The sequence below is a fragment of the Myiozetetes cayanensis genome, unplaced genomic scaffold, assembly GCF_022539395.1.
Source record: "Myiozetetes cayanensis isolate MyiCay16 unplaced genomic scaffold, myiCay2020 scf2-11, whole genome shotgun sequence".
Taxonomy (NCBI): Eukaryota; Metazoa; Chordata; class Aves; order Passeriformes; family Tyrannidae; genus Myiozetetes; species Myiozetetes cayanensis.
This window is the reverse complement of record NW_026087411.1, coordinates 25,640,775-25,666,304: the sequence shown is the minus strand read 5'-3', so window position 1 is coordinate 25,666,304 and position 25,530 is coordinate 25,640,775. Positions and strand designations below refer to the sequence as shown.

At 34.9% G+C, this 25,530-nt stretch overlaps 1 protein-coding gene across 2 annotated transcripts in view; it reads left to right on the top strand.

Annotated features, from left to right (window-relative positions):
• Positions 1-25,530, top strand: part of LRPPRC (leucine rich pentatricopeptide repeat containing) — an 86,685-nt gene that overhangs the window by 7,529 nt on the left and 53,626 nt on the right. Inside the window, exons 2-16 of one of the 2 annotated variants that reach the window (XM_050315299.1) lie at positions 2,107-2,309; positions 4,523-4,645; positions 5,322-5,443; positions 5,534-5,592; positions 6,301-6,387; positions 6,854-6,980; positions 8,044-8,188; positions 8,963-9,105; positions 9,390-9,495; positions 9,578-9,685; positions 15,470-15,588; positions 16,222-16,315; positions 19,593-19,662; positions 22,798-22,825; positions 25,008-25,065. In XM_050315299.1, coding sequence (XP_050171256.1) covers positions 2,107-2,309; positions 4,523-4,645; positions 5,322-5,443; positions 5,534-5,592; positions 6,301-6,387; positions 6,854-6,980; positions 8,044-8,188; positions 8,963-9,105; positions 9,390-9,495; positions 9,578-9,685; positions 15,470-15,588; positions 16,222-16,315; positions 19,593-19,662; positions 22,798-22,825; positions 25,008-25,065 — 1,592 coding nt within the window. Of the gene's footprint in view, positions 1-2,103; positions 2,310-4,522; positions 4,646-5,321; positions 5,444-5,533; positions 5,593-6,300; positions 6,388-6,853; positions 6,981-8,043; positions 8,189-8,962; positions 9,106-9,389; positions 9,496-9,577; positions 9,686-15,469; positions 15,589-16,221; positions 16,316-19,592; positions 19,663-22,797; positions 22,826-25,007; positions 25,066-25,530 lie in introns of both variants that reach the window. The other variant, XM_050315298.1, reaches the window with a different exon arrangement.

Sequence of the window (25,530 nt, the reverse complement as noted above, 5' to 3'; positions counted from 1 at the left end):
GAGAAGGAAGGAAAGAAAATTATACCCTTGGGAATACTATTAGGGAGAGATGGCATTACTAATAACAACAAAAAAAGTTTGATGGTGTTAATCTGTCAAGCTGCTTACCACCAGAAGTGGTGTTTCAGTTTTGGTGTCCCCCCCATTTTTATTTTTATTCTTTTGATTTTCTCTGATTTTAAGTACCTATTTCTCAATTTCTTTTTTTTCGGGATAATTCTGGTGGGTTTTGGACATCATGAGCTGTTCCCAGTCTAACCTTTGTAAAAGTGGATGAATTGCTGTTGTACCAAGTTAGTGAGTTAAATAAGCTTAGAGAGGGATCTGACTAAAACGAGAGCTAGCCCAAAGGAATCCCTGGGAAGTTATATCGAGGAGCTTAAACAGACTGAAGGAGAGGATCTGTCCTTTTTTGACAGCCTTTTTTTCCCCTTCTTCCATTCTTTCTTTTCTTTATTCTTTCCCTAGTGAAATACAGTACAGATAATTTGCTGGTCTCTGGAATATTCTTCAGGAGGAAACTTGAGGAGATTGGGCAATGTAAAAATTGTGTGCTTGAAAAAGATAATACCAATAGTAGTGATGTTCCTCAATGTTAAAGGATTTCTTGAAATACCTTCAGAAATCAAATATAATCTAATAAACTGTTTTCATGGCTTCATTAGGAAAGAGATTCTGCTTCAGGCTACTTATAGAACTTAGGGCCTGCTCATTTACCAAGTCAGGGTTTCAAACAGCAAAGAAAAAATTGTGTTTGGGCTACTTCCTGCTCATAAGAGGCAACCACGTGATAAACCACCAGTGTGTTTTTCCTACCCTAGTGATGATTTTTCTGCCATTTAGCAGTTTGCTGCCAATGCTTCTGAAACACTGACCCTGCCACCAGCAAACTTTTTCCCCTCCACTGGACTTCCTCTCCTCTGACCCGAAATGAGCACTGGTTGATGAGAAACAACCAGCAGATACACCTGTGAAAAAGCTTTAGGTATGGGAGATTGTTTTGTAGAGAATGCCAGCACTCCTGACTTTTAGGCTGCCATTTCCACAAAATGTGCACCTGTTACTCTGTAGGACTCCTGGAGCATCTGCAACAGCAGGGAGTACAATTATTTTATTTTAAATTAGTCTAGAGAGCTCACAGAAATTTAGCTGAAGAGCTATCTAGAGAGCCAGAAATGAGAGAGGGCAATTTCAGAAGCTGCTGGATCTTCTTCTTGCCACACAACCAGTATTACTTTCTTTGTACAGGATTCTGGAGGAAGATAGTCTGGTTTATTTTATGCAGTTGTAAGGACAATTGAGAGCAGACTTCCAGAAATGCTTGTGAGAAATGATAATTTCACCTGCACAAGCTGTTCACAATCTTGCTGTGGCACAAGTACCATTTTTGTATTCTTATATGCATCAACTTATTCTCAAAAAAAAGGCAAGCTTGCTTTGCTTTGCTAGGAGTAGTGCTTTATCACTGTTCTTGCTGTCTTAATTTATTTTGAGAAAATAAATATTTAAACAAATCCAGTGTTGATGTTTGGTTTACATGGCAGAATGAAGGGATGCTTCATGCTGGTTATTGTAAATTCTGCAGAATGGAGAATGATCCTGTTATTCCTTAAGCTATTGTTGTCTAAAATACTGACCTCTGCATTAGTTTTTGTGTATTTGAATTGAAAAGAAAGATACGATTTGCTGCCTTGATTTTCTGTGTTCTGGAAGTCTGTGACTTCTTGAAGTGATTTTCAAAAGTGTGTGAGAGCTTTTGTGAGAAGCTGTAATGGGACAATAAGATTTTTATAGCACTTGGATGACTTAAAAATTTTAATTTTTGAAGGAATAGTATTTGAACCATTTAATTCATGAGGTGAATCTAACTGAAAATCTCAGAGAAACAGTTGTCACTGTGAGAAAATGTGCATGGCTATATCTTAAGTAGGAAGCCACTGAAACAAATCACCTGTATTTCTTTGTTTATATCAACATGGAATGTTTTGGAGACACTGTTCAGTAGCAAGAGGTGCGTTATCTTCTTGACATTGTGTGACTGGCGCAGTTGCAAAATGACTCACAAAAGTGTAATCTCTGTTTTTGTGTTTGTTTTTATTTAAGCAGAAATTTTATGAACCAAGTAAGGTTCCTTACACTTGCACATCAAGAGGAAGGAAGAGTTAAAGAAGAACCAGTTTCACAAATTCGAACCAGACCGACCTATCAGTTTGACTGGGCATTAAATAAAGTGGATAACTCTGTCAGAAAAACTGGCCGCATTCCTAAATCTCTTCTACTAAAAATCTTTCAGGAAATAAGCAAATCAGGTAGGTTTAAAGCTGCTGTATAACGACTCAGCAAACCAAGGAAATGAGCTGAAAGAGTTCTAATGTATTTTTTATCTTCAAGCATTGTTTAATCTGCTGCATATGGTGGTGGACAGCCTTTAAATGCTTTAGAGATGTATTTGGCTTTGAATGCATATTTGCTTTTCCAAGTTTTTTTTTCTTTTGTGAAAATGCAGTGTACTTTTAATAAATGTTATCATATTGCCTTGCTTATTGTGGATTTTTTTTTTATCTGATAATGTTGCATTTTCCTCCTGTAACTGTATTGTGCTCTCTGAAAAGGTAATGTATCTGTCCGGTTTACACAGTATATTTTTTAAGTGTCTGTAGTACGCTGTCCTTAAAACATTATTTGTTTTAAAATGGAACTACAACAGGGAAATGTGTAGGTGATCGCTAAGTTTCCACATTACCAGATAACTGTGGTTATTCATGACAAGAAAGCTTTATTTTTTTTAATAAAACAAAAGCAGATAGCTAAGGCATTGTTCATTCTGACAGATTCCATACCCCTTTGGCTAAAGTAGGCAGACTACATGAGTATTTTGCAAACCAGCTTCCACAATTGATGAGGTTTGGTACCAGTTAGGAGGAGTCAATGGAGATGCTTGCTCAAGATACTCACTAAGTACTACTGTCAATATTTACCAATGACAGCATGTGTTTTTTTAAGTTTACACTTTGCTGTGTATCGCTCTGGACTGTAATGGCTTGTGTAGCTGGGATTGTGCTTTTTAAAGCTTTGCATTTCATTGTTTAAAAGCAGTGAATACAATTCACACTCTTTCTGTTGAACTTGTTAGTTTTTTCTTTTTGCTTGTATATCCTTTCTGATCCTGACTGCTTTGGGTTTTTTTTGACATAAAATTTTAATTTTTGCTTGTGGGTTTGCAAGAATTTTATGTCTCTAAACTTCTCTGCAAATAGTTCTTCATGAGCCTTGACTAGTTACACAGTTTCTAGAAAGTCATATTAACAAAAATATTAATTACTCATAGTGGTTTCCTTTGGCTTTGTAACTGTATTTAAAAATAGAAGCATAGAACCTCACAAGAGATTTAACTAGGATGGTGTTAGAATAAATGGCAAATATTTCCATATGAAAAATTTAGTCCTTTTTTATTAACAGTAATGAAACTAATTTAGCAGAAGTGTGGGAGGTTAGTGTTGATTTCTGCCTGTGTTTGTATTGTTCTTCCATTTCTAATTACAACTCGAAAAATGCCTAAAGAAGGTGCTTGCAGTGAATCTCTTGTCCTGCATCTTTCCATAGTCATACTGCCAAACCTTTTCTGTTTTCTTTTGTCTTTCAAAGTACTCAGTCACTGGTTGTAACATTGGCATTATGAAATTGGAGATGTGTTGGCATTTTCGTTGCAGGAAGTAATTGTATGCGGGGATTTAAAAGTTAGTCAAATATGACTTGATGATCATACTTTATAGGATGCTGCTTTCTAAAGAAACTCTTGATTTTTTATTAGAAACTGCTGGGTTTACCTATAAAGATGCAATTAGAAAAAAAATTGCGTCTCCGGCTTATTGAGTAAACTGTGATAGATTCTGAGGTTCTGCCTTAATTTGCCTCAGGAGTAGTAGTGAAATCCAAGAAAGAGATGAGGTTATAGCTACTTTTTCAACATTCTAGGACTAGTGCAGAACTCAGAAAAGGTAAATAATCTTGCATTTTCCTTCACTATTCTCTAGATGTAAATGATCTCATTTATTTTATATTGAGCATGGGCGGAAGTAGAAATGGCGGTTTACATTTACTCCAGTAAATGTATTTTTGGAAAAGTATCGAATTGGTATGAAGTATTTTGACAACTTGGAAATTTATGAGAAAGTTACACCTCCATTAGGATGAAATGATCTAAGGATGTTGAGTTGGGAAATTGAAAGTACTAGATAATCTGAGTTTAGGGCTTTGTGTTGTACTTTTAAAAATTTCTGCTCAGCTGAGCTCATTATTGTACTAAATGACATGTTTTATCACAAATCTTTCTCTTGGTAGTGCACAGTAGTGTCATTGTTTCATGATTTGGGCATCTTCTTCAGTAAAAATCTTAAGTCTTGAGAAAATTGCATTCTGTAGAAAATCATAAAATATCTTGGTGGGTCAGTCTCAAATCTTCTTTCTAATACTGAATGTATCGTTATTTATGAAGAATTTCATGGTTTTGTTCCCCTTGCAGGATCTCCAGGAAGTAACCAGACCTTGCTTTTGTTGCGAAGTTGTGGTGCTCTCTTACCAGAGGTGTTGTTACCTGAAAGAACAGAACTAGCCCATATGATATGGGACAAGATGAAAGAACTGGGTACGTTGGGTTTATTAGTCCTGCTTGCAAGAACAGCAAGGACTTGCTCTGTAATAAAAGACAATGTATTTTAATAGTGTTTAAATGTGGGGTTTTAATAAGTTAGGTTATAATTACTACGGAATAAGCAGTAGATTTTATTATTCAGGTGAGTTTCTAATTCTGGGGGTTATACTGACATCTAGGGGTGTTTAATAAAAAAATCTAAAGATTTTTTTTTTTGCAAGATGCTTAAATTGGACTTTTGCTTGATTTGCATTATTGTATTTTACTTTGCTGTTAGATGTTACCTTGATGATGGGCTGAGTATTCTTAGTGTTACCAGATATTTTGTCAGACGGTGTTTTTATCTTAAGTCAGTCATTTACCTATGTAGATAATGCCTAGATGAACTGCTTTTTGATAGTAAAGCTGAATCTGTGAAATAAATACAGATGAAGAGAGTATGGGTAGCATGCACATGAGCATGGGCAGTGCTCTTGTTATGTTTTGTCCTTTTATAAACACGTGTTCTGTTAAACAGATGTCTGATATTTGAAAGGTAAATAAAAGGAAGCAGTCTGATAAGTTCATACAGAGTAAAATTGGCATGAAATTAATTACCTGATAAAGTTATAAAACCATGTTGAATTTAGAGAACCTACATTCACTGACTGTGGTTGAAACAATTCCTCAGGTGCTGTGTATGACACAAGCCATTACAATGCCTTACTTAAGGTCTACCTTCAGAATGAGCACAAATTTTCTCCGACAGAATTCCTGGCTAGAATGGAGGAAGCAAATGTGCAGCCCAATCGAGTAGGTACCCTTTTATAATATCTCCATTCTTAACAGTAATATCCACTTATTGGTTGGAAATCATTAACTTCACCTTTTTGTTTCTTGTAGGTTACATACCAAAGGTTGATTGCTGCTTATTGCAATGAGGGCGACATTGAAGGAGCGAGGTATTCTTTGAACATTTATGCTTAAAGGGATTGCCACAAAATCTGTTTTTCATATTCCCTGCCAATAATGTTAAAATTCATTTCTGTGTAATTTGTAGAAATCGAGCCAAGCGAAGATGGGGTCTAAGTATATTTTAACCAAGCAATGTAGAGCAGTTTCCTGGACACTGTTGGAATCTACACAAAGCAGAATAAAAATGAGTGGTAGATCAGTGGGTTCAAATCAAGTTGTATTCTCCTTGCTCAGAAATTAACTTGTTTTGCCATTTCTAGAGCCACCATGAAAAGGTATGAGGCTGTGAAGGCTTACTCCCTTTGTGAGAAAATGGCTACTGGGAAAGGCATTTGAGAACAAAGTGGGCTAAGGAGCAAATAGTTTTAATTTTGTCTGTTGTTGTTGCACAGGTTGCTGGACATCTGTCTAACACTTTAATTTTAGCAAGGTTAAGGTGCAACAGTGTAATTCCAGGGCATGAGACATGAGTAAAAGGAAAATAAAAATGCAGGCAAGATAATAAAAAGGCACCCTTCTGTCTGCGTATTTAACAGTGGCAAATACAAATACATTAAAAAAAAATTACCAAATTATAAGCACCTTGTGCAATACCCCAAAAATTAATTGCTCGGTAACATCAGCAGAGCAGCAATAGCTCAGTAGTTTATCTTTTCAAAAGGAAAAATACCCATTGATTGTCTTATGTTTTGCAGTAAGATTCTTGGATTTATGAAGAACAAAGATCTTCCAATTACTGAGGCTGTATTCAGTAGCCTTGTGAAAGGTCATGCAAGAGCAGGGTAATGTTTAATACCTTTTTTTTCTTTCAGTTACTTTAGCTTTACTCACATATAGAGTGATACTGTACAGAAAAATTACATGCTGCAGAGTAGGGTGATGGTTTTGAATAATAGTATATAGAAGACTGTCTACACATTTTTGAAGCAAAACAGAGCTATTTAACAAAGTAGTTTTTTTCCTTGTGTCTGAAATCTTGAATTTCAAGATAAATTACTGTACTTTTATAGTGTTTCAAAAAAAATTGCTGCACTTAGTTCTGAACTTTAAAGTTAAAAGAGTATTTTAAGTAATACAATGATTAAAAGACTTGCACTTTCACTTTCGGGATTTGCTTAGTTAAAATAAGTTTCTCTAAGCTTGGTGCAGTCTTTGTTTCCAGTTCTAATTAATTTAATGAGTAAATGTGGAAGTTGCAATAAGTGTTTTGATTAAATATACTGAGGGTCTTTCTTTGAATTCTTCTAGAGATATGAAGAGTGCAGAAAACATCCTTTCAGTGATGAGGGTGGCTGGTGTTGAACCAGGTGCAGATACGTATTTATCACTGCTGAATGTATATGCTGAAAAGGGTGATGCTGAGAGCATCAAAAAGGTATGGCAAGTTTGAGTTTAAATACAACTTGTTTGATCTTTTGTTCAATATAGCTTTGGAATGCTTGCTATTCATGCAGGAGGAATAATAAAGAATTTTATAATTGGTTTCCTCCTCATCTACAGTAATTAAGAATTTTATTTTTTTAATTGCATCTGAATAGCTGGTTAACTGAAAGCAAACTAGTAATTTCTTTAAAATACTTGTCTTTAGATAGTGGTGCTTCATTCTGAGAAGATAGATTTTCAGTGAGTGATTTAATAATTTAGGGGGTTTTTTTAAAGACAGTGCATGTGAGATATTTATGTATTTATTTATGAAAATAAAAACGAAACCTCCATTATGTTGTTTCCATTGAGCCATTCTTTGGCTGCCATTGAAACCACAGGATCTTTCTGGTAAAAAATAATTTTTTTTGAGAGTTCATACTAACAATTTAGGTATTCATAAGATGAGGCTGCTTTGCAGTCTTTTATGTAGCTGCAAGCTGGGGTTTTTTTTAAGTATTCTCTCTTACATTTTTTAAATCAAAGAAATACTGGGAAAAAATGAGAAAAGAAAATTGGTTTGATCTTAATAAGTAGTATCAGGATTTAATAAGTAGTATTAGATGTAGAGGACCAAATCAAGGAAGAGGATGTGGAAAATAGAATTTTGTTCTGTGAGTTAAAAATTAAATCTTCATCAACCATCATTTTTTCAAAAAAGGTTTGATTAGTTATTCTTCCCTTTACAAAATAATTCCTTTTGGAAGTCATATCACAATAAGAATACCTGTGCTGTTTTCACATATTGTTAGATATTAGAGAGAAACCATCTATTATGTCCCTTTTAGCTGTCCCTTTTTCTTTTTACAGTCTAAAGGTGTTTGAGACTCTCTCAATACTTCTTGGGTATTGTTTCTTTCTTTCTACCACGTTCCATTTATATAAACCTATATTGTTTAAAAAAGAAAACCAGCTTTTTGTTTGTTTGGTTTATTTAATTTTATTTTTGTTCTTAAGTGTACTCTGTTTGGAGTCACTTTGGAGTTGATTGAAGTTAAATTTACTTTGGTTTACAGACTCTAGAAGAGGTTGAGAAGACTGAAGGGTACCTTATGGATAGGATTTTGATGCAGGTGATTTTTAGCCTTGCCAAAGCTGGATATCCACAGTACATCGAGGATATTAAAAAACGCATAAAATTTGAAAGAGAGTTAATTCCAGGTATGTCCTTGGTTCCTGGTTGGTTGGTTTGTTTGTTGTTTGTGGATTTTGTTTTGTTTGTTTGTTTGTTTGTTTGTTTTCAAAAATAGGTAATTTTGCACTTTTCTCTTGAATACTGAGGCAAAAGAATATTTTTTCCATTAGTTTGTGGATTCATTTGTGCTGTTTTAGATTATGTTTTATAAAATTTAAATATAAACCGGCTTTAATGATTTGCACACAAAAATTAATGTATGGATTTTTTAAAGTTTCTAAAATTCATTAGGATTTTATAGGAAAGCAGCAAATGTGGAGTCCTTTCTTCAACCACCACTATGAAAATTCCTGTTGTGAGAGCTCTTTGTGACTGACATGAAAAAGGGATACTAAATAGTGAATATAGTTTTTTATTATCTACATTGGAAGTCACTTTTCTATCCCAGTATGTGTAATCTGATTGATAACTATTAATTATACTTCATCTTTTTTTTTTTTTTTTTTTTTTTTTTTACGTGTCTAGAAATGTGTTTCTCTTAGTTTCTTTCTGTCATGCTGCAGTGGTGATGCTTCTGTACTTTTTGGTTTAGTCTTCTAATAGGAAAAGTGAATTTAGTTGATAAATATAAAGAATTCTGGAACAGGTAGTCTCAAATTTGATTGTTTAATCATATTTAAAAGTATGTTAATGCTACTTCTAAAACATTTGCTTTACTAGCTTTCACTAATTTTAGTAGTTTGATGTGAAATTGTTATGTGCATTTTTAAAATTTTGTTATTCTCTTTTTCAATTGCTAGATGCAATGAACCTGTGTTTGACTTTGATAACTCATGGCTTTGAAGATATAAGCTTCAGTATTTTGAAATCTTTCAGTCATTTATCACGTGATAATATGGACCAGGGTAGCTTCTTCTTGCAGCATTGTGTAAATAGAGATATGGTAAGCAGAATAGTATTACTTTTTTCTTATTTTACTAATAACAATGTATTTGTTTAGTTTATTGCAACTGCGAAGATTGGAAATGGTCATTTTTTGCACAGTTCTTCAAGAGCAAAAGAATAATTTTATTATTTCATATCGACTTTCATAGTAAATGGATTTTCACAAAAGAATTATGTTTGGCACACGCAATAACCATTTTCTAAACATCAGAAGAATCTGACAGTCTTAGCAATTTGAAAAATTGAAAAATATATGAAATTAATTTTTGGAATTCTTTGCAGCCTGTGAAAAAGCTGAAGCAGTTCTGTAGTGAGTTACAAGAAGCAAAAATGCACTCAGCACCATTACCATTTGTTTTGCGTTGTGCTTTGGAGGCCAACAAATCAGGTACTCTGCTCATTTAGTTATTTTACATGTGCTTGTTTAGACTACTTGGTCACTGTTTAATTAATTTTGTGAATGTTTTCAGCCTTGGCCATTGATGTGATGAAGATGATGAAAGAGGAAGGTTTGCCGCTCAGACCTCACTATTTCTGGCCGCTTCTAGTTCAGCATCAGAAAGAGAAGAATCTTAAAGGTGAGTTGTCTGATAAATGCTCCTGTAGCATTATTGCAAACCTAGTGCACAAATCTTTATTACAACACTTGCACGAGATTCATCAGACTCTTGAAATTAAATGAAGACTTTGCTGCGTCTGCCCTTGTTACAAACAATTTTTCCTTCAGAAAGACCTATTTTAAAACCTCCTTTCTTACTTGATCTTGATAGTTCTACAAATTTCACGTCTATCTTTGCACAGAAAGATGTGAGAGAGTGTTTAGTTATCTTTTTAACTCTTCACATTGTTTCTGCCTCCCACTGCTTCCCTGGTTCTTTTTGCTGCTCATGACCTTCTAGAGTTTACTCTTGAAGAAACTGAAATCCAAGCGAAGAATTTAAAAGTAAGGTTATGTTACAGTAGCTCTCTTGGACTGCAAACCTAGTCCATTTTTCAAACCAGCTTCTTGTTATCTGCCTGCTAAGTCAAACGTGAGCTTCTTTACAATCATAAAAACTGCAGGAGAACTTCCATTGCTGAATGTGTGAGCCTGACCTGACAGCATACTGATTGAAGGACAAAAGTGCTCAATCTTTGGGATTCTTAAGTAGGTTTAAGCATTTAGCATACTTTCCCCTGTTACACATGGGGATGTCTACGGGATATGAATAAGAATTGAACAAATATTAAATTTTAGAGTACAGTATCTAATTCTTTGGTTTGCGTTATTGGTAATTCAGAAAGAATGGTATTGTAAAAAGATGCTTTTAACAGAAGTACTTCCCCCTTGGGGAAACAAAAAACTGTCTTTTTCATCTTATCTCACAGTATAATGTGCTTTAGAATGAGATGCAGAGTTGTTAGTGTGACACTGGGTGACAAACAAAATGCACAAACAAAAAAAAAGTGCTTTTAGCAGACTCTTCATATCGCAATTTTATCTTAAATATACAGTCACATTCCAGTTTGGAAGAAATGCTGAAACAAGTATTCCCTAATTGTTTCTGGCTATAAAAATGTCTCAAGTCTTTTTCAAAAAGCCTTCGTGAAAACAATATTCAGTTTTTATTAACTCCTTAGGCTCTGTTCCTGCTAGACTCCTTCCCAAGTTTATCTTCTCCCAGGTTTTCAAATCCTTGAAAGTTCTGTGATATTTTAAAAGTCTGGCAGTGTTGTTTTAGTTAGGTCCTTTGTGACTTACTCAAAGTACAGTGTTGCCAAAAATAAGTAAATTGAAATTGGTGTCATACTTCTCTGGGTGGATACTGCCTACTGAAAAAATGTGCTTTCTGTTGCTCTATGGAAAATGTCACCTCACTAACACAGTTCTACAAGACATTGGAAGTATTTTTAGATTTAGACTTAGCTCCCAAAATTGAAGCAATATTTGAGTGTCAACAGAAACTTAGGTTTTCATATTTTTTTCAGTCTTTGTCAAGATCAGAAGTTGCCTTAATTTGGACTCCTAGTGTAGAAATCATCTATGCTTTGGCTAGTAGTTCGTGCTGGAAGTCATGTAAGCAAGTTGAGAAGAAAACTGATGAATTTTAGCATTTTTAGCCATTTTCGGTAAGCCCTTCTGTCTGCAAAGGCATTGCATACCTATATTTCTGTATGACTGTAAGATAATACTGTGGATTGGCAAACTCATTTTTGTGTCCTGGTACGTAGTGTCAAGGTTTATACTGCCAAGTGGAAGCGTTATTGCTTCCTGCATACCTGCACTAGTCAGTGATTTTTCAGTTTTTAAAATACATTGGATAAGAAGATATCTAATCAATTGCTTCTGTAGTGAAGGACCTGTGTAACTCTTCCTGCTGATCAGTGAAACACGTTGTCTTCTTTCCCATGTGTAAGCTTCCGTTCAGTTTTTTAAAGTTAATAATGAAGAAAAGAATAAATGAGATCCAGTATCTAAAAATAGAACCAATATACTTGAAAAAAAGTAAATGGGGGGAAAAGAAGCCATCCACCCTGAAATTGTTTCATAGAAATAATAGATTAGCAGTCAAACTGCAGTGAGAATCTAAAATTGACAGCAGATAGTAAATTAACAGAATGGTGCTTTCTAGGAACATTGTGAAGTATGGACACTGTATCACATCTCATACCACAAATGAGGTAATAATTAATTTCTCAACAAAGTAGTAATGCCCAGCCTAGTGTGTTTTATTTTGTGTCTTGCTATAGGTAAGGCTGGAAATTGAAAGGAACTTCAAGGAAAAACTATTAAAAATCTGATAAGGTGTAGACAGTGGACTAAATAATCATTAAAGAACACAGAATATAAGCAAAACCCTATCTAGAACTGCAGTGTACAGATGTCTGAATTGGTACATATAGTGTGACCCAAACAACTGCATAATGAGTAGCAATGTTTAATTACACGCTTCTCTAATGTTTATTACAGAAAAACTTGTCACTCAATATCAAGTGAAATTCTGCAGTTTCTGTCTTCTGGAATCATATTTGAAAGAAAGTTAGCAATGGTGGTTAAGAGGAATGAAATTAAACAGGGCCATTTTTACATGCGACCTTAGAGAACCTAACCACTCTGAAACAGCAAACAGTTCTTTTCAGTCGTTTTACCAGGCGAATAATTTCAGGTGGGAATTTCCTTTATTGTACATCCATTATATAAGTTGATAGATATTTATTTCCTTAGTATTTATTAGGCTTTTAGGAGTGGAAAGTGCTTGCAGGGTTTCAAAGATCAATATGTGGTGAATCTGAAACTGTTACTGGCACTGAGAGTGATCTTGTATCAGGTTATGCACTAAGGAAGGCCTAGTGCAAATAAGCAGAAATATTTGACTTAGGCTTGTTATTGAATGTTTTATGCCTCCCCTTCGTCTTTGAGTGGTCATGTTGTGTTTAAAGACAGTTTTTAAAACTCGGTTGTGTGTTTTACTTTTGGGTTCTACTAAACTATTGTTATATACAAAAAAATCACAGTTAGTGAACAATAATTCATTTTTTTACTTAGGAAAATAAGACTCTGGGTCCAGAGGGGAGTAAGGATAGCGATTGCACAAAGTAACTGCTTGAAATACTGTTTTATACAATAGACAGACTTTTCTGACAAAGAACATTCTGAGTGTATCTGAAATTACCAGCACGGCAAAAGTGTATGAAATACTATGTTTTCCAGAATGTCATCACTTTTTGAATTGGAGTTTTGTTTTTTTTCTTTCTTTAGAAAAATGCTTAAAGCCAAATTTTATTGCCCTTGCACATGTAGAACTGTACATAACTGCCTTAGAAATTCCTCCTGTTCTTATGGGACTGCTTTAGGGAGAAGGCATGACTTAACTGTGAAAAACCTGAGAAAAGAAAGGTGGACTAAAATGCAAGGCTCACTTCTCAGTTTTGTAAACATTGTGACCATCTCGTAGTTTGTCTCTTCTGTATTTGTTCTCCATTATACTGATTCGAGATTGGAATCTGTTCTGTTGGGGTGTTTGAATGCTGTTTTCAGTGTTGACAAAAAGAAGAACAGAAGTTTGGCTGTGTTTGGTTCCCTATTTGTGTCTTTCCACTCATTCATTTATTTGATTCTGTATACTCAGCTCCTGCGTCCTTTCATGCAGCAGCTCAAGATCTCAAAAAACCTGTTCTTGATCAAGCAGAAGACTTGACCGTGGGTTTTAGTCATACCCAGTCTTCTGGATGAGTGGTCTCTGAAGTGGGGTGTGCAAGACAATCCATTGGGCTGTGAGCAGGCTGTTATTAAAGAAATATTTTATCCTCTTAATGTTCTATTTTTGTGTATGTTTTATAATGCCCATACTATAGCAGTACAGTGGTACATGTGTGTAATTTCTAAATCAATATGCATGTATTTGGTGGTGTTCTCAGACACCAGTGTTCTAGATGAACGTGACTACGCTTCTGTGTCTCTCTTTTTAGTCTGTTCTTTGGCTTGAAGAGAGAGAAGAGGTTAGTGTATTTTCCAGCATGAGAAGCAAAGAATTTCTAAAAGTCCACACACATAATGCTCAAATCCTGTTTCATGCATGCATTTGACAATTTTATAGTATTTTAATTGAAATGAAATGCTTCAATGCGCTTTGTATTGTGGGAGATGTTTATTTGACTATAAAGTAGTTCTGCTCTCACTGAGGTAGAAAATGTATGCCAGATTGTGTTGGTTTTCATTAATCTTCTGTCTTCCCAAAAACTGTACATCAGCCATCTTAAAAAAAAAAAAAGACTGCCACACATACCTTCATTTTAAGTTTGCAACTAGTTTGGTTATGTGCATTATTGTTATGGTATTCCTCCTTAGTCTGCTTCTCGCTGTTGTGCTGGAGTTCCATTCCTCATACATGCCCTTTCCTGCTCAGGAGCTGTGCCCTAGTCCATCTGCTAGGGAATGAGGATGCTTAACAAGCCTGTTTTTACTCTTGGTCTGGGTACATGTTTGAACTCAAACCTTTCTAGATCACCACACCTTTTTCACTATGGGATCTAGTTCTTGGTCTCCAAACTACTTTTTAGTGATACAGTTATTTTGAAAAGGTTTCAGTGTAAGAGGACTTAATGTAATTTCTGTGAAGTTGAAAATGTGAGCTAGAAACTAGCTGTCAACATTAGAAAGGTATCAAGAAGGACTTAGTGTAATTATTTCTTTATTCATATTCTTGCAGATTCTGGTCCAAAATCAGAGTTTTGTTTAAGGCAAACTTTAACAGATGATGCGACTTTAATCTAGTGTGACTTGCCTGCATGTATTTTCAAGTGCTCAAAGGGAATTCACATTTGATTATTTGCACCATAGTGCACTGCATAAAATATTCATGGAAGTGTCACTTTTCCATAGGTGGCACTCCAGGGCAAAGACAGGGACTTTGGACATCTTTAAAGTAATAAGTATGAAATGCAAGTTGAAAAAAACATATGCTGTTTGGTACTGGTGTCCTGCAGCAACTGACAAATCATTTTTAGACCAGCAAAAAATGATTATACCTGTATTAGTTTTGACAGGGGTGCAGACTTTGCTAGCTAAGGTTACTGTAAGAAGTTTCTGCAAATCAGAAGAGTGTGAGCAATTAAAAAGAATGACACATACTCTAAAACTACACTCCAGTTGCTGGACTATTACTATTTGTTATCTGTTCTCTTCAAATGCGTATCTAGAGAAGTGATACACAGCCCAGTTGTGTGACATGACCTGAACCCTGTAGAAGTTACGATGTAGTTTCACTGGGCTTGGGAGACTCCAGCCTTTTTCTGAATTTCCAGTATGAAGTTGATGTGTTGATAGAGTAATCAACCTATCTGATTACAAACATGTTATTCACTTTAAACAAATCCAGAAACAAATCTTAAATGCTTACCTTGCTAATCAGGGTTGGATATTGGGAACGAAGCTAAGAATCTGTGATGTATTGAAGAATGTGTTTGTATCTTGAATTTGATTGTGTGCTTCACAACATATTTTAGATTTGTTTTTTACGCACAGTAATATGGACATTTTGATATATATAGCTCTAAAAGGTGTTTTGTAAACATGACTAACTCATACATTCTCTGTGTTAGAAAACAACTTTGTATACTAGCAATTTCCAAACTGAACTTCCATGTTTTTTTATAGTATGAGACAGAATAGGAAGTTTAGTGAATCTGTTTTAAGTTTCACAATTAAGAATTCTATTAACATCTAAAATAAAATAAAAATGCAGGATTTTTTATGGTAATTTCAAGGAGGAGACAATTGAGGAGATAACTCTTTTTTTGTAAAGCAACATTTATTTTTAAATGTTGATTCTCAAGTTTTCATTTTTCTGAAATGCTTAGCCTTGCTCATTTTGCCTTCATAGGTGTCTTTGAGGTCCTCAAACTGATGCATGAGTTGGGTGTGGAACCTGATGCAGAAACATACACAGACTATGTTTTTAAAAATTTTTCTGATTGTGAAACTGCTCGTGCCCAGCTGAAGGTGAGTTTATATTTAAAATTTGTAAAAGTAACTATTGCATGGTTTATTATTTTGTTTTCTCTGTGGAGGCTTTAGGTCACAGTAGCTCTCTAAACATGAACCTGGTATGATGAAGCCTGTTCAGAATATTTTAGATTACTTTTCAAACAGTTGTTGCACTGATTTAGTTTATTTACCATGTCTTTCTTTTTCTTCTGCTTTTCTTTTTCTTCTTTAGAGTGAACCAAAATATTTTGCTCCAGACCTAGTAGCATCTCTGTTTCCTGAAGTGGAAAACTAAGAAAATGAATAATGCTCTTTTTTTTAAACTGGGGATTGGAAGTATTACAATTGTTTGTGGAGGATTTTTTTTTCTTTTTTTACTTGCTGAAGAATTGAGAATTGCAGACCAAGTTTAACTGTCCCACTCTTTCTGCCTTTGGTAACTGTGTCTCTTGCAGTTGATTTCAATACAAAATGATTTTTGATTGGTAGCAACTTACTTGGCCAGCCATGTAGACTTCTGTAGAGCACCTTCCCAACAGCTATCAGTACAAGAATGCCGATTTCCTTTGGGAAGAAAGTGTTTAAAATGCACATTATCAGAATGTCTTGCCTGTGTGAAGTTCCAGTGATTGATTGCTTTTTCTCTAGAAAAACGGCTGCCTATTTGAAGGTGTTGGGCTCTGTGTAGCAGAAATAAGATATGAAGCAACAAATGGAAGACTGGACAAAGTTCTTTCTATATGTAAGTGTTCCTCATGTTGCATGTTACTTCGTACTTGGCAGCAGTGTTGATTGGTTGTAGGCTGAGAGATTTACTTGTATTAATATATGAGGTTTAAAGGTATGTGGGAAATGAGCAAAGTTTCCCTCCATGATGACATGCCAGACTGTGTAAAACTACCAGTTCTGAACAGTGGATCATGGTTAAAATCTTGTGGTATTGAACGTGCCACAAGATTTACATGTGAGTTGTTTGCAAATAATCTTTACTGTGGTTGTGATAGGAACATCACACTCCTTGTACATGGAGAGGTTAAAGAAACGGTTTATTTTGCACATTGACTGTCAGGTGGTTGGTGCTGGGATTGCATTTGTGTGCTGCATCAATTACAACAGGGTGCTGGTCTAACGATAGGGCTCTGAAGTGCTGCAGAGTTGTAATGAAAGAACCAGCTTTAAAGAACTGATTGGTACTGACACTGACCCAGGGGTGTTCTGCTGATCTGCTGGTCATGGAAGTTATGTGTGTAAATGTGATCAGTTAGTTAGGTGTTGAAGTTGTAGCAGCACATTTAAGAGTTTTCTTCAAAGACTGTTGTGATGCTCAGTGCTTGCAAAAGTTAATTTATGTCATCAACTGAATGTATGGCATGGGGTAAATTACTTGGTTAAGTAGGAATATATGATTCTCTTCAAAATTTAAATAAATACAGTTTTTCTTTGCCTTGTATACTGAGATGTTAATGAAACATCTAAATTTGGGCTAAAGGATCTCTTTGTAAACAACAGTTTTATGTGGCAAGGCTCAGGGAAAAGCTTAAGCAGTCTTTTGCTGCAGTTGGCATGAACCGTTTTATTTAACAAATACAGAAATAAGTAGTCTATCCACCATGATTCGGGGAAGCCATTGTATTGCAAATGAAAAAGTTGAATAGTTACTAATTAGTGATTTAATTTTGTTAATGGAGATTTATTTTTAATGTTCACCTTACATTTTGCTACTAGTTTCTTATTACAAAACAAAAAGCATAAACCCAACCACTGACCATAAAAAAACCAGGTACCTAAAAATAACTTTATTAAGAGCAATGAAATTTCTTCTGGAAGCTGAAATAGTTTGGGGCTTGGGGTTTTTCCTGAAAAAGTAGACCCACCACTGCACGCTCATTTTGGTTAACTGAAAGAGTCATGTTTTAATGTGTTCTAAGACACAAGTACATATATGCCTCGGTATAGGGTAAATATATATGATATCAAAAGTATGATACAGGCACATATAGTAATGTGCATTCTGTCTTACTGTTATGAAGTTAGTATCACATAGTATGTTATTTAGCCATTGTCTGTGAGTTGAATTTAAATCTTGTAGTGGTATTTCTGTTTACAAAGACTAGGGCTAATAATTCATGGAGAGATATCAAATTTCTTTGAACTTGAGCTTTAAAGGAAGGTACTCCGTAAATAGTTTACCAAGCTGAAATGAATGCTAGTAAATCTAATTAGCACCTATGTGATGATAAGGCACAGATATTAAACAGCTGATTTTTTGTTTGGTTGGGGGTTTTTTTTGTTTGTTTTGGTTTGTTTTTTTTTTCTCTCCTTTTGCAGCATTACCAAAAGGGAAAAAACAGATGCAGCATGGAAAATAGTTTGAGATGGTCTCATCAGTGTAGTCAGAGGAGGCAAAGGCTGGTTATTAATGCTGGCTGCTCTCTAGGTGTATTGATTCAGCTTCTCATGCCCTATAATGTATAGATTTCTGCTACTGACAAGATGAAAACTACGAAGCATCAGCTGAGGAATCTGGCCGCATAAGGCAGCGTACACGAGAGCCGCTTTTTCCCTTTATCATGCCATTCCATTCCACTTCATTGTCAGCCCCTTGATTTTCTCAGACTTGTTTGTTGCTAAGGAAACCAGGTTGCCGATTGTCAGCAGCAGCTGAGCATACTAAGATGCTTTTCTGCTTGTCTTTTTACCAGCAAAAAGTTTAATATACCAGATGAGAATTTCTGCTGAGGGTGTCTTGAAACCAACTTTGCCTGAGATTTTCAAACAAAAAAAAGTATTCCAACGTTTAAAACTTTTAATTTTCTACATGTCTGGAGTTAGACTAAGGAAGTGGTTTTAGCATGTTGTTCCTGCCTTTTACTTTCCAGGTTTCTTTAGAGCTGGTGCTTTTAATTTGGTTCTCTCCCACCATGTACGATATTGCAGCCCGTACTGAAAGGGCCCTGTGCATTCAGGTTTTTACAGCAGTTAGTTCCATTGTGATGCTGAAGTGAGATGATAATCACTTCATAGAGGACATAAATGCACCTACTACTGTATTTTATTTCTTTGCTGGTCTACAGTGCTGAAAGGAGGGACAGCAATTCTACAGGAAGAAGGTAGAATGATTTGGAATATTTAGCCAAGAAATGATGTAAAGATGAGGACATAAGGCATAACTGTAAATGACCTCTCAGGGACATCTAATTTTGAGTGGTTTTGCAGTTTCCTATGTGTTGAAGTATTACTGTAAATATTAACGTTTAGAACTGTGTATTTTTCTCTTTTTATCCCCTTAGGCTTAATTTATTTCAGTGGATAGCAGTTTAAATGAAACTACTTTTTCTCTCTTGTAAGGCCATTTACACTAGCAGAAGCAAACACCTAAGAAACTGTTGTTTTTGGTTTGGTTGGTTTTTTGTTAGTTTGTGGTTTTGTTTTGGTTTTGGTGTTTTTTGTTTTGTTTTGTGGGTTTGTGTGTTTGTTGGGTGTTTTTGTGTTTTTGGTTTTTTTTATTATTATTATTTTTATTTAAAAAATGGAAGGCAAAATTGTGAAACCTATGTTAAGGCAGGTATTCAGGCTGAAACAATTAGCAAACCATTTGCCTCCAGTGGATCTTTTTTTGTTCCAGCACTTATATCTCAAGTTTTCTTTGTTAGGATTGTTTGAGGTTTGTTTTGCTTTTTGGAATTGGTCTTCTCCTTTCTTGCAGATAAAGACACTTAGCTCAATAAATAATTCTTATAAAATGTAATGTATTAACTATGGACATTAAAGGCAATGAAGAGGGAAAAAATCTCTCTGAATATTTGATCCCTTTTGAAATGGAGCAGATTAAGAGCTGCTAAAACCAGGACAGTTTCAAATACCTTGATATTTTAAATTTTGATTTATAAATGTATGTCAGCATTTAGTAAATTAACAAAATAGTTTTTCTAATGACAGTTTATTTACATGACCTACTGAGTTGCAGTTCAGGGATTTTTTTTACAATGACTATTAAGAAACATTTCTTTTATTTTCAGTGTCTTCATCAAGCACACCTCCTGTTGATTGTCGTCTGTTTAGAAACAGTCTGATCTTGGGTTTTAAAAGGTAAGGTTGCTATGTGAATACCTTTCCCCCCTCCCCCACCTCTGTAACAAAATTCCCTCTCTTTTTTGTCTAGTTGAGCACAAGACTGTTCAGTCTTTTGGCCCCCACTCCATGTTTGAAAATTTATAAGTAGCATTCCAGAGGTAGCTGGGAATATTGTTGTTCCTCCCTGTTTTCCTCATTTTCCTCACCTCTGCTATAAATGAGCATACATTTAAAGTATTATATATAGTAAATTAAAAAGAACTTCACTGTTCTTGTTTGTTCTGTGATATTTGCCAGGATATAAACCTTTAGGGGTTTATCTTTATTCACTTTTTTTGTTTATAAACAGCTATACTAATCTAAGATTTCCCTAGTGATTATCACTATTAACCAGTAAAGTAATGGGTTGCTTAATGAAGGCTAAATACCAGTAAGAGCCTAGCATACTCTGCTACATCAGCTATCTTTCTGTGCCCTCTGGGTTAATATGACTCATGACTGCTCACATGTAACACCTGGTCTTGTGCTACATTGCCAGGACTTCACATTCACAGCCATATGGTCCCGTTTTGCAGGGAGGATTCCTTGCTAACTTGCAGGGTTGTCTTAAGCTTTTGCAAGTACATGTGAATTAGCAAGCATTTCTGTCATGCACTGGGGCACTTACCCCAGTCAAACATTTAGGACTGTGAATAAGAGTTTTTTTCAGCATACCTACACTGTAGGGAACCAGGGAGGTAACTTAGTATTACTCAGGACCAGGGTTTGAAGGCTGATTTTGTTCACTAAGTTATTTCCTAAAATTGTGCAATCAGTATGAGTTAGAACTATGTTTAGGTTGAATATTAGTAAACCATAACAGGTGAACATGACTAAAATAATTTCCTAGTAAATTGCATGTTCTGTCTAGCTGATCCTGTTCTACCATGGGAAAAGGAGAAGAAAAAGCAAACCGGTGTTGAAATTTAGTTTGTTAACTGGGCCCTAGCTGACCTTGACATCCGAGGGATAAGTAAAAAAAACTTGTGTTAGATGTAGCAGTGGTATTTTACTATTCCTTGTAGCAGGCAGCCCCAGAATCATCTGCTCCAGATGTATTAATTAAAGTAAGAGATTTTTGGAACACATTTTCTTTCTGTAAGAATAGATATACAACTGAAGCAGTTTTTGCATTGGAAAGGAAACTATGCCAATATTTACCACACACAGCCAACACTAGTGTGAAATACCCCTTCCACTGGGGAACTGTGCAGTTGTTCAGAATATGATTTAAAGTATCTTGGAAATATTACCATCTTGCTAGGAAACTAGTTGCTAAAAATCATACTCTTCTCAAGTGAAACAGTTACTTCATCATGGACACAGTTCCTACTAGTGTGATTTGAGTAGTTATTTGGCATCTGGGCTAAAAACTCGGAATTCCGATGGAAATTTAGGTTGGGGGTGTTTTGGTGAGATTTTTTTGTGTGTATATGTTGGTTTTTTCCTTTTTACTTAAGCTTTCCTTGCCACTTGTAAGTGTGGTGTAAGTTTTGCTTTATTTCTGTAATATTCCTCTTTTGTGAGCCTTTATTGCTCTCTAGCTTCAGAAGCTGTGTACAAGGTTGGCTCTCCCCAGATTTCACCCATATGCTGTTTCTGAAAGCATGGCAACTCATGTTTCATTTTATGTTTTAAACTTAGTGCTGTTTTTAAACTTAGATACAACCTGAACGTGAAACCTGAGGGTATGATAGGATAGAAGGATATTTGTACTTTTTGTAAAAACCACAGCAAAATTTTACAACTAAATGCAGGTTTTGAGTGTTCAAATGAGCAGAGTTTAGGACTGGCGTACCAAAGTACAGGGTAGCAACACCAAGGACACATGAACAATGTCTGTGGCAGACTAGTTTATGGATTTCTGTTGAAACTGCTTTTCTCTACTAACTGCTTCAAAGTATTCCCATTCTATTTGCCTGATGTACCATTACTATTTCAGAGTCAAGTACTTTAGGAAATTGATGCATTTGGTATCTGCAGTTCATTGTCATGCTGTCAGTGGTGGAGTGAGTTCATCCAACAAAGCTTAACTAACCTCACAGATGACATTTTCTTCTCTCTCTCTGTTGGACCTGCATTTGACTCGTTTTCAAGTACGAGTAGCAGTTGCACAAAAAGAATGTATGTTTCATAGGCTTGAACATCCTAACTAAAATCTTAAACTTGTACGAATACTTTAAAGTTTCTGTGCATCTGTTCAGACTGACATCTTATTTTCCTCTCATGAGAATTATAGGAAGATAAAATCAGGTCACAAGATTTTGTTCTGCTGTGTGTGTTAATGCTGTTCTATAGTTGTCGAAAAGTTATAGTTCTTGAAAAGTTACAGCTTCTCGTGAGAATTTTGATGTTCTACAAGTTATAGGAATACGTCAGGATATTTATGCTTCAGAGAACTGGTTTTACATTAAGAGGTGTCAGGGGTTTATACTGTCATGAACTGGTTGACGCATGATTTTTGGTTGTAAGTTCACTATGTACAGAGAAGTGATTTTAGCCAAGTTCTTTTCTGTTTATGAAGGGAAAATTTTGTTTTGTTTTCTACTTTTTAAAATATTATCTGTTTATCTCACTATAATGAACATTATACCTTCAGAGATTTTATTACTTTCTTCTTTTTGCATGGTATAAACACATTAATAGCTGCCTGGAGTTATCTTTGGGTATTAAAATCTAATGCATGGGAGCCTAGATTTTTGCTCTAGCAAATTTCACATATTGTTTGCTATGTAAAGTGCAGCTTTTTTGAGCAAAGCTTACTTTCTTGAATTGCTATATAGAATGAAGTATAAAATAAAAAAATACAATTAAGATATGTTAAAAAAGGGACTAAAAATTAAAACACGTTCTTTCTAGTCTTAAGGGGTCTGTTTGGAATGTTGCATTATTTGAAGTTTTTTAGCAGAAATTATGACCATATGTAGTATAGTAAAAAGTCTAATACTCTGTACAAAATTTAGTTTAAACAGAATGTGGCAACTATTGTATTTCAGTTTTATCTAAATAATAAAATCCTCAGTGTTAATGTTCTCTGCTATTTTAAAGAAAGATACAAGTGTAAAATCATTTTGATGCTTTTAATTTGTTATCCTTTGCTGCCCTCTTCAGCTCAGACGATGTACATCTTTGGAGTAAGGTAAGTGGAGATTAAACTGTAAATAAAATCCAGATTCTTTAGGCACTGCATGTTTATGGTGCATTACTGTAAATCTGAATTCTGAGCCTGATAATTGTAGACCCAATTAATTTGAGCAAGACTTCTGTTAGTGACAGATTGTACAAGTGTGTGAGTTTTCAACTTGGACAGTTAAGTGTAATTGTTAAAAATCAAATGTGGTAGCTTCTGCTACTGCAGTTTTTAGATCAATGTTGTTACAGCAGAAGTTGTGGCTTCTGGAACAAGGTCTGCCATGGTTGTGCTGTCTGACATTAATTCACCTTCCTGCTCTCCCTAAACTTACTTCCTATCCCCACACCACTACTAATAAAATAGTAAGGCACAATTAGTTTTTAAAGTTTCAGTCATATAACTTAAAACACTGAAAGCAACTGAATGAAATCAAGGGGTCATTACTAATCATCTTGCCATCCCTGGTGTGGGGCTACCTTAGAAAGATGCTGCAATATAACTTGGTCAGTAAATTTTGCAGAGCATTAAAATAGAAGAGATGTTGACAGGCACTGCCTGGAATATGGTTACAGAGTTTGGGAAGGGATGCACTGTGCTTTTTGTTTTTATTCTTCAGTAATGTTACTGCTGACTAAGAAAAGTATATTTTAGATTTTGCAAAGAAATCTTGGAATGAAATGGACACTGGGATTTGGAATGTCACTGATTACTGATTTACATAAAGTCAGTGCAGGGATTTTTACATTTTTCTACCATTTACTCTTGTGTGATGATTCTGGTGAGAGGATGTTTTTGTCCTCTGCCTCTCTCCTTCCTTTTTTGTATAAAAACAAACAAAAACAAAAAGGGAGGGCAGGGAAAGAAAAAAAGGGGATCTCTGTTGCTCTTATGAAAAAAATTTTGAAGGACAGTCAGAAAGCTGAATAATGGTGGTCTGCATGTGAAGTAATAACTAGAGTTACTTCTACTCTTCTTCACAATGGGAGAAAGATAATTCTAAAATAAGAAATGCTAACTTGGGAAATAATAGATACTTAGCATTAGAAATAATATCACGCATTCATTTTTTTTTCTATATTCCATCCTTTTTAGTATTCTGAGATTTGATTCAAAAGAACTGTGTTATGACTTTCTTGGATTTTATTGTAGTGTGTGTTCATTTGTCATAGGAAGATGAGGGCAAAAGGGCAGAAGAAAGCTGTAGTTTAACTGTGCACAGTGTCCATGGTGTTGATAGAATGGAAAGTAATAGATAAGATATTCAGTTGCATGTTTGGTACTTTATGGATTTATTTATCCATTTTCATCAACAATTGAAGTTGAGGATTCCTTTTCTTCTGTAATTACTTTAAACACAGCACTTTGACAGTGAGAGTGCATCTCCATCTAACTTGTTTGAGATTGCATTCTAGAATTATGGCAGATAAAACAAAAATTCTTGGAACGCAATTTCAGTTTTTAACTGAAGATTTAAATAATTAAAATTATTTAATTTCCTTAAGAACAGTCAAATGGATTTTTAATGTGATGTAGTTTAGGGTAAAATATTTGTAGGCAGGCTGTGGGGGCTTTTAGGTAAATGCTTCTTTTTCTTTAGAGGAAGTAAAATCTGTGTATTTCTTTGGTTTGTATGAAGGATAAAACGTGTGCTTAATGTAATTGAATGCAATTAATTTTTTTAGTTGCGTATTTTGGCATTCAAAATTGCACTTACTTACAACAGCTGTATTAGTTACCTTAATTCTAGCAGAGCATGATAAATGATGTTCCGTTGTTTTCTATGTATTTGCCTCTTTCAGATTTAAAAAAAAAGCTTTATGGGCCAGTTTCAGCCTTTCAGTAAATTGGAACATAATTGTAGCATCTCCAGGAGTGACACTGGTTAATATTTTCTTTAAGCCGTGTCTTATGATAGGTAACTTTCTGTAGAATGATATATAAACACAACACTAGAGTGTCTCTGTCTTAATGCCATACCACAGAAAGCATTTCTCTTTGCAATATTTTTTCAAGAAAAACCTATTATTTACAAAAAAACCCTTTGTATTTCTTAGGGAATGACTATGATGTGGTAAAGAATAATACTTTAACAGAGAAATGCTTTATTATTTTGAGAATTCAATTTCAGATACTATTTGTCCTTGCTTGCTTCTTTTGGCTGCAATGTACGATTATTCTGTCTTACCAGATAACAGAACTGTTGTACAAGGATGAACGTTATTGCCTGACGCCTCCAGGACCAACTGGTAGAGTTTCAATTTCTATGATTGTAACTTATCCACAAATCCGTTCTTCTGTGTAATGATGGGTTTGAGGGATTACAACAGTAAACACTGATTGCTTCTTTTTGAAAGTGAAATTTGAAAACATGTTGGGTAAAATCCTGATTCAAATAATCAGAGCATATTTTGTGAGATCCATGAGATCTTTTTTTTTTATTTAGAATTACAAACAAATCTTGCTGGTAATGATTTATTGTTCTAAATGTATAGACCAAAATGGAGATTTAGAATGCATACAGTATCAGTGCTTAAATACTTTTAAAAAAATATTAGAAAATGCAGCCTTTCAACCTAGTTTTACTTTTAGTAGCTCTTTTGATTTTGTGAAGCAAAATGTTACTTAATATACCACATCTTCTACTTTGAAATACGTATGCTTTTTTTGGTATAATGTGGGGTCTTTTTAAAAAAGCTAGGTTCCCCCCACCC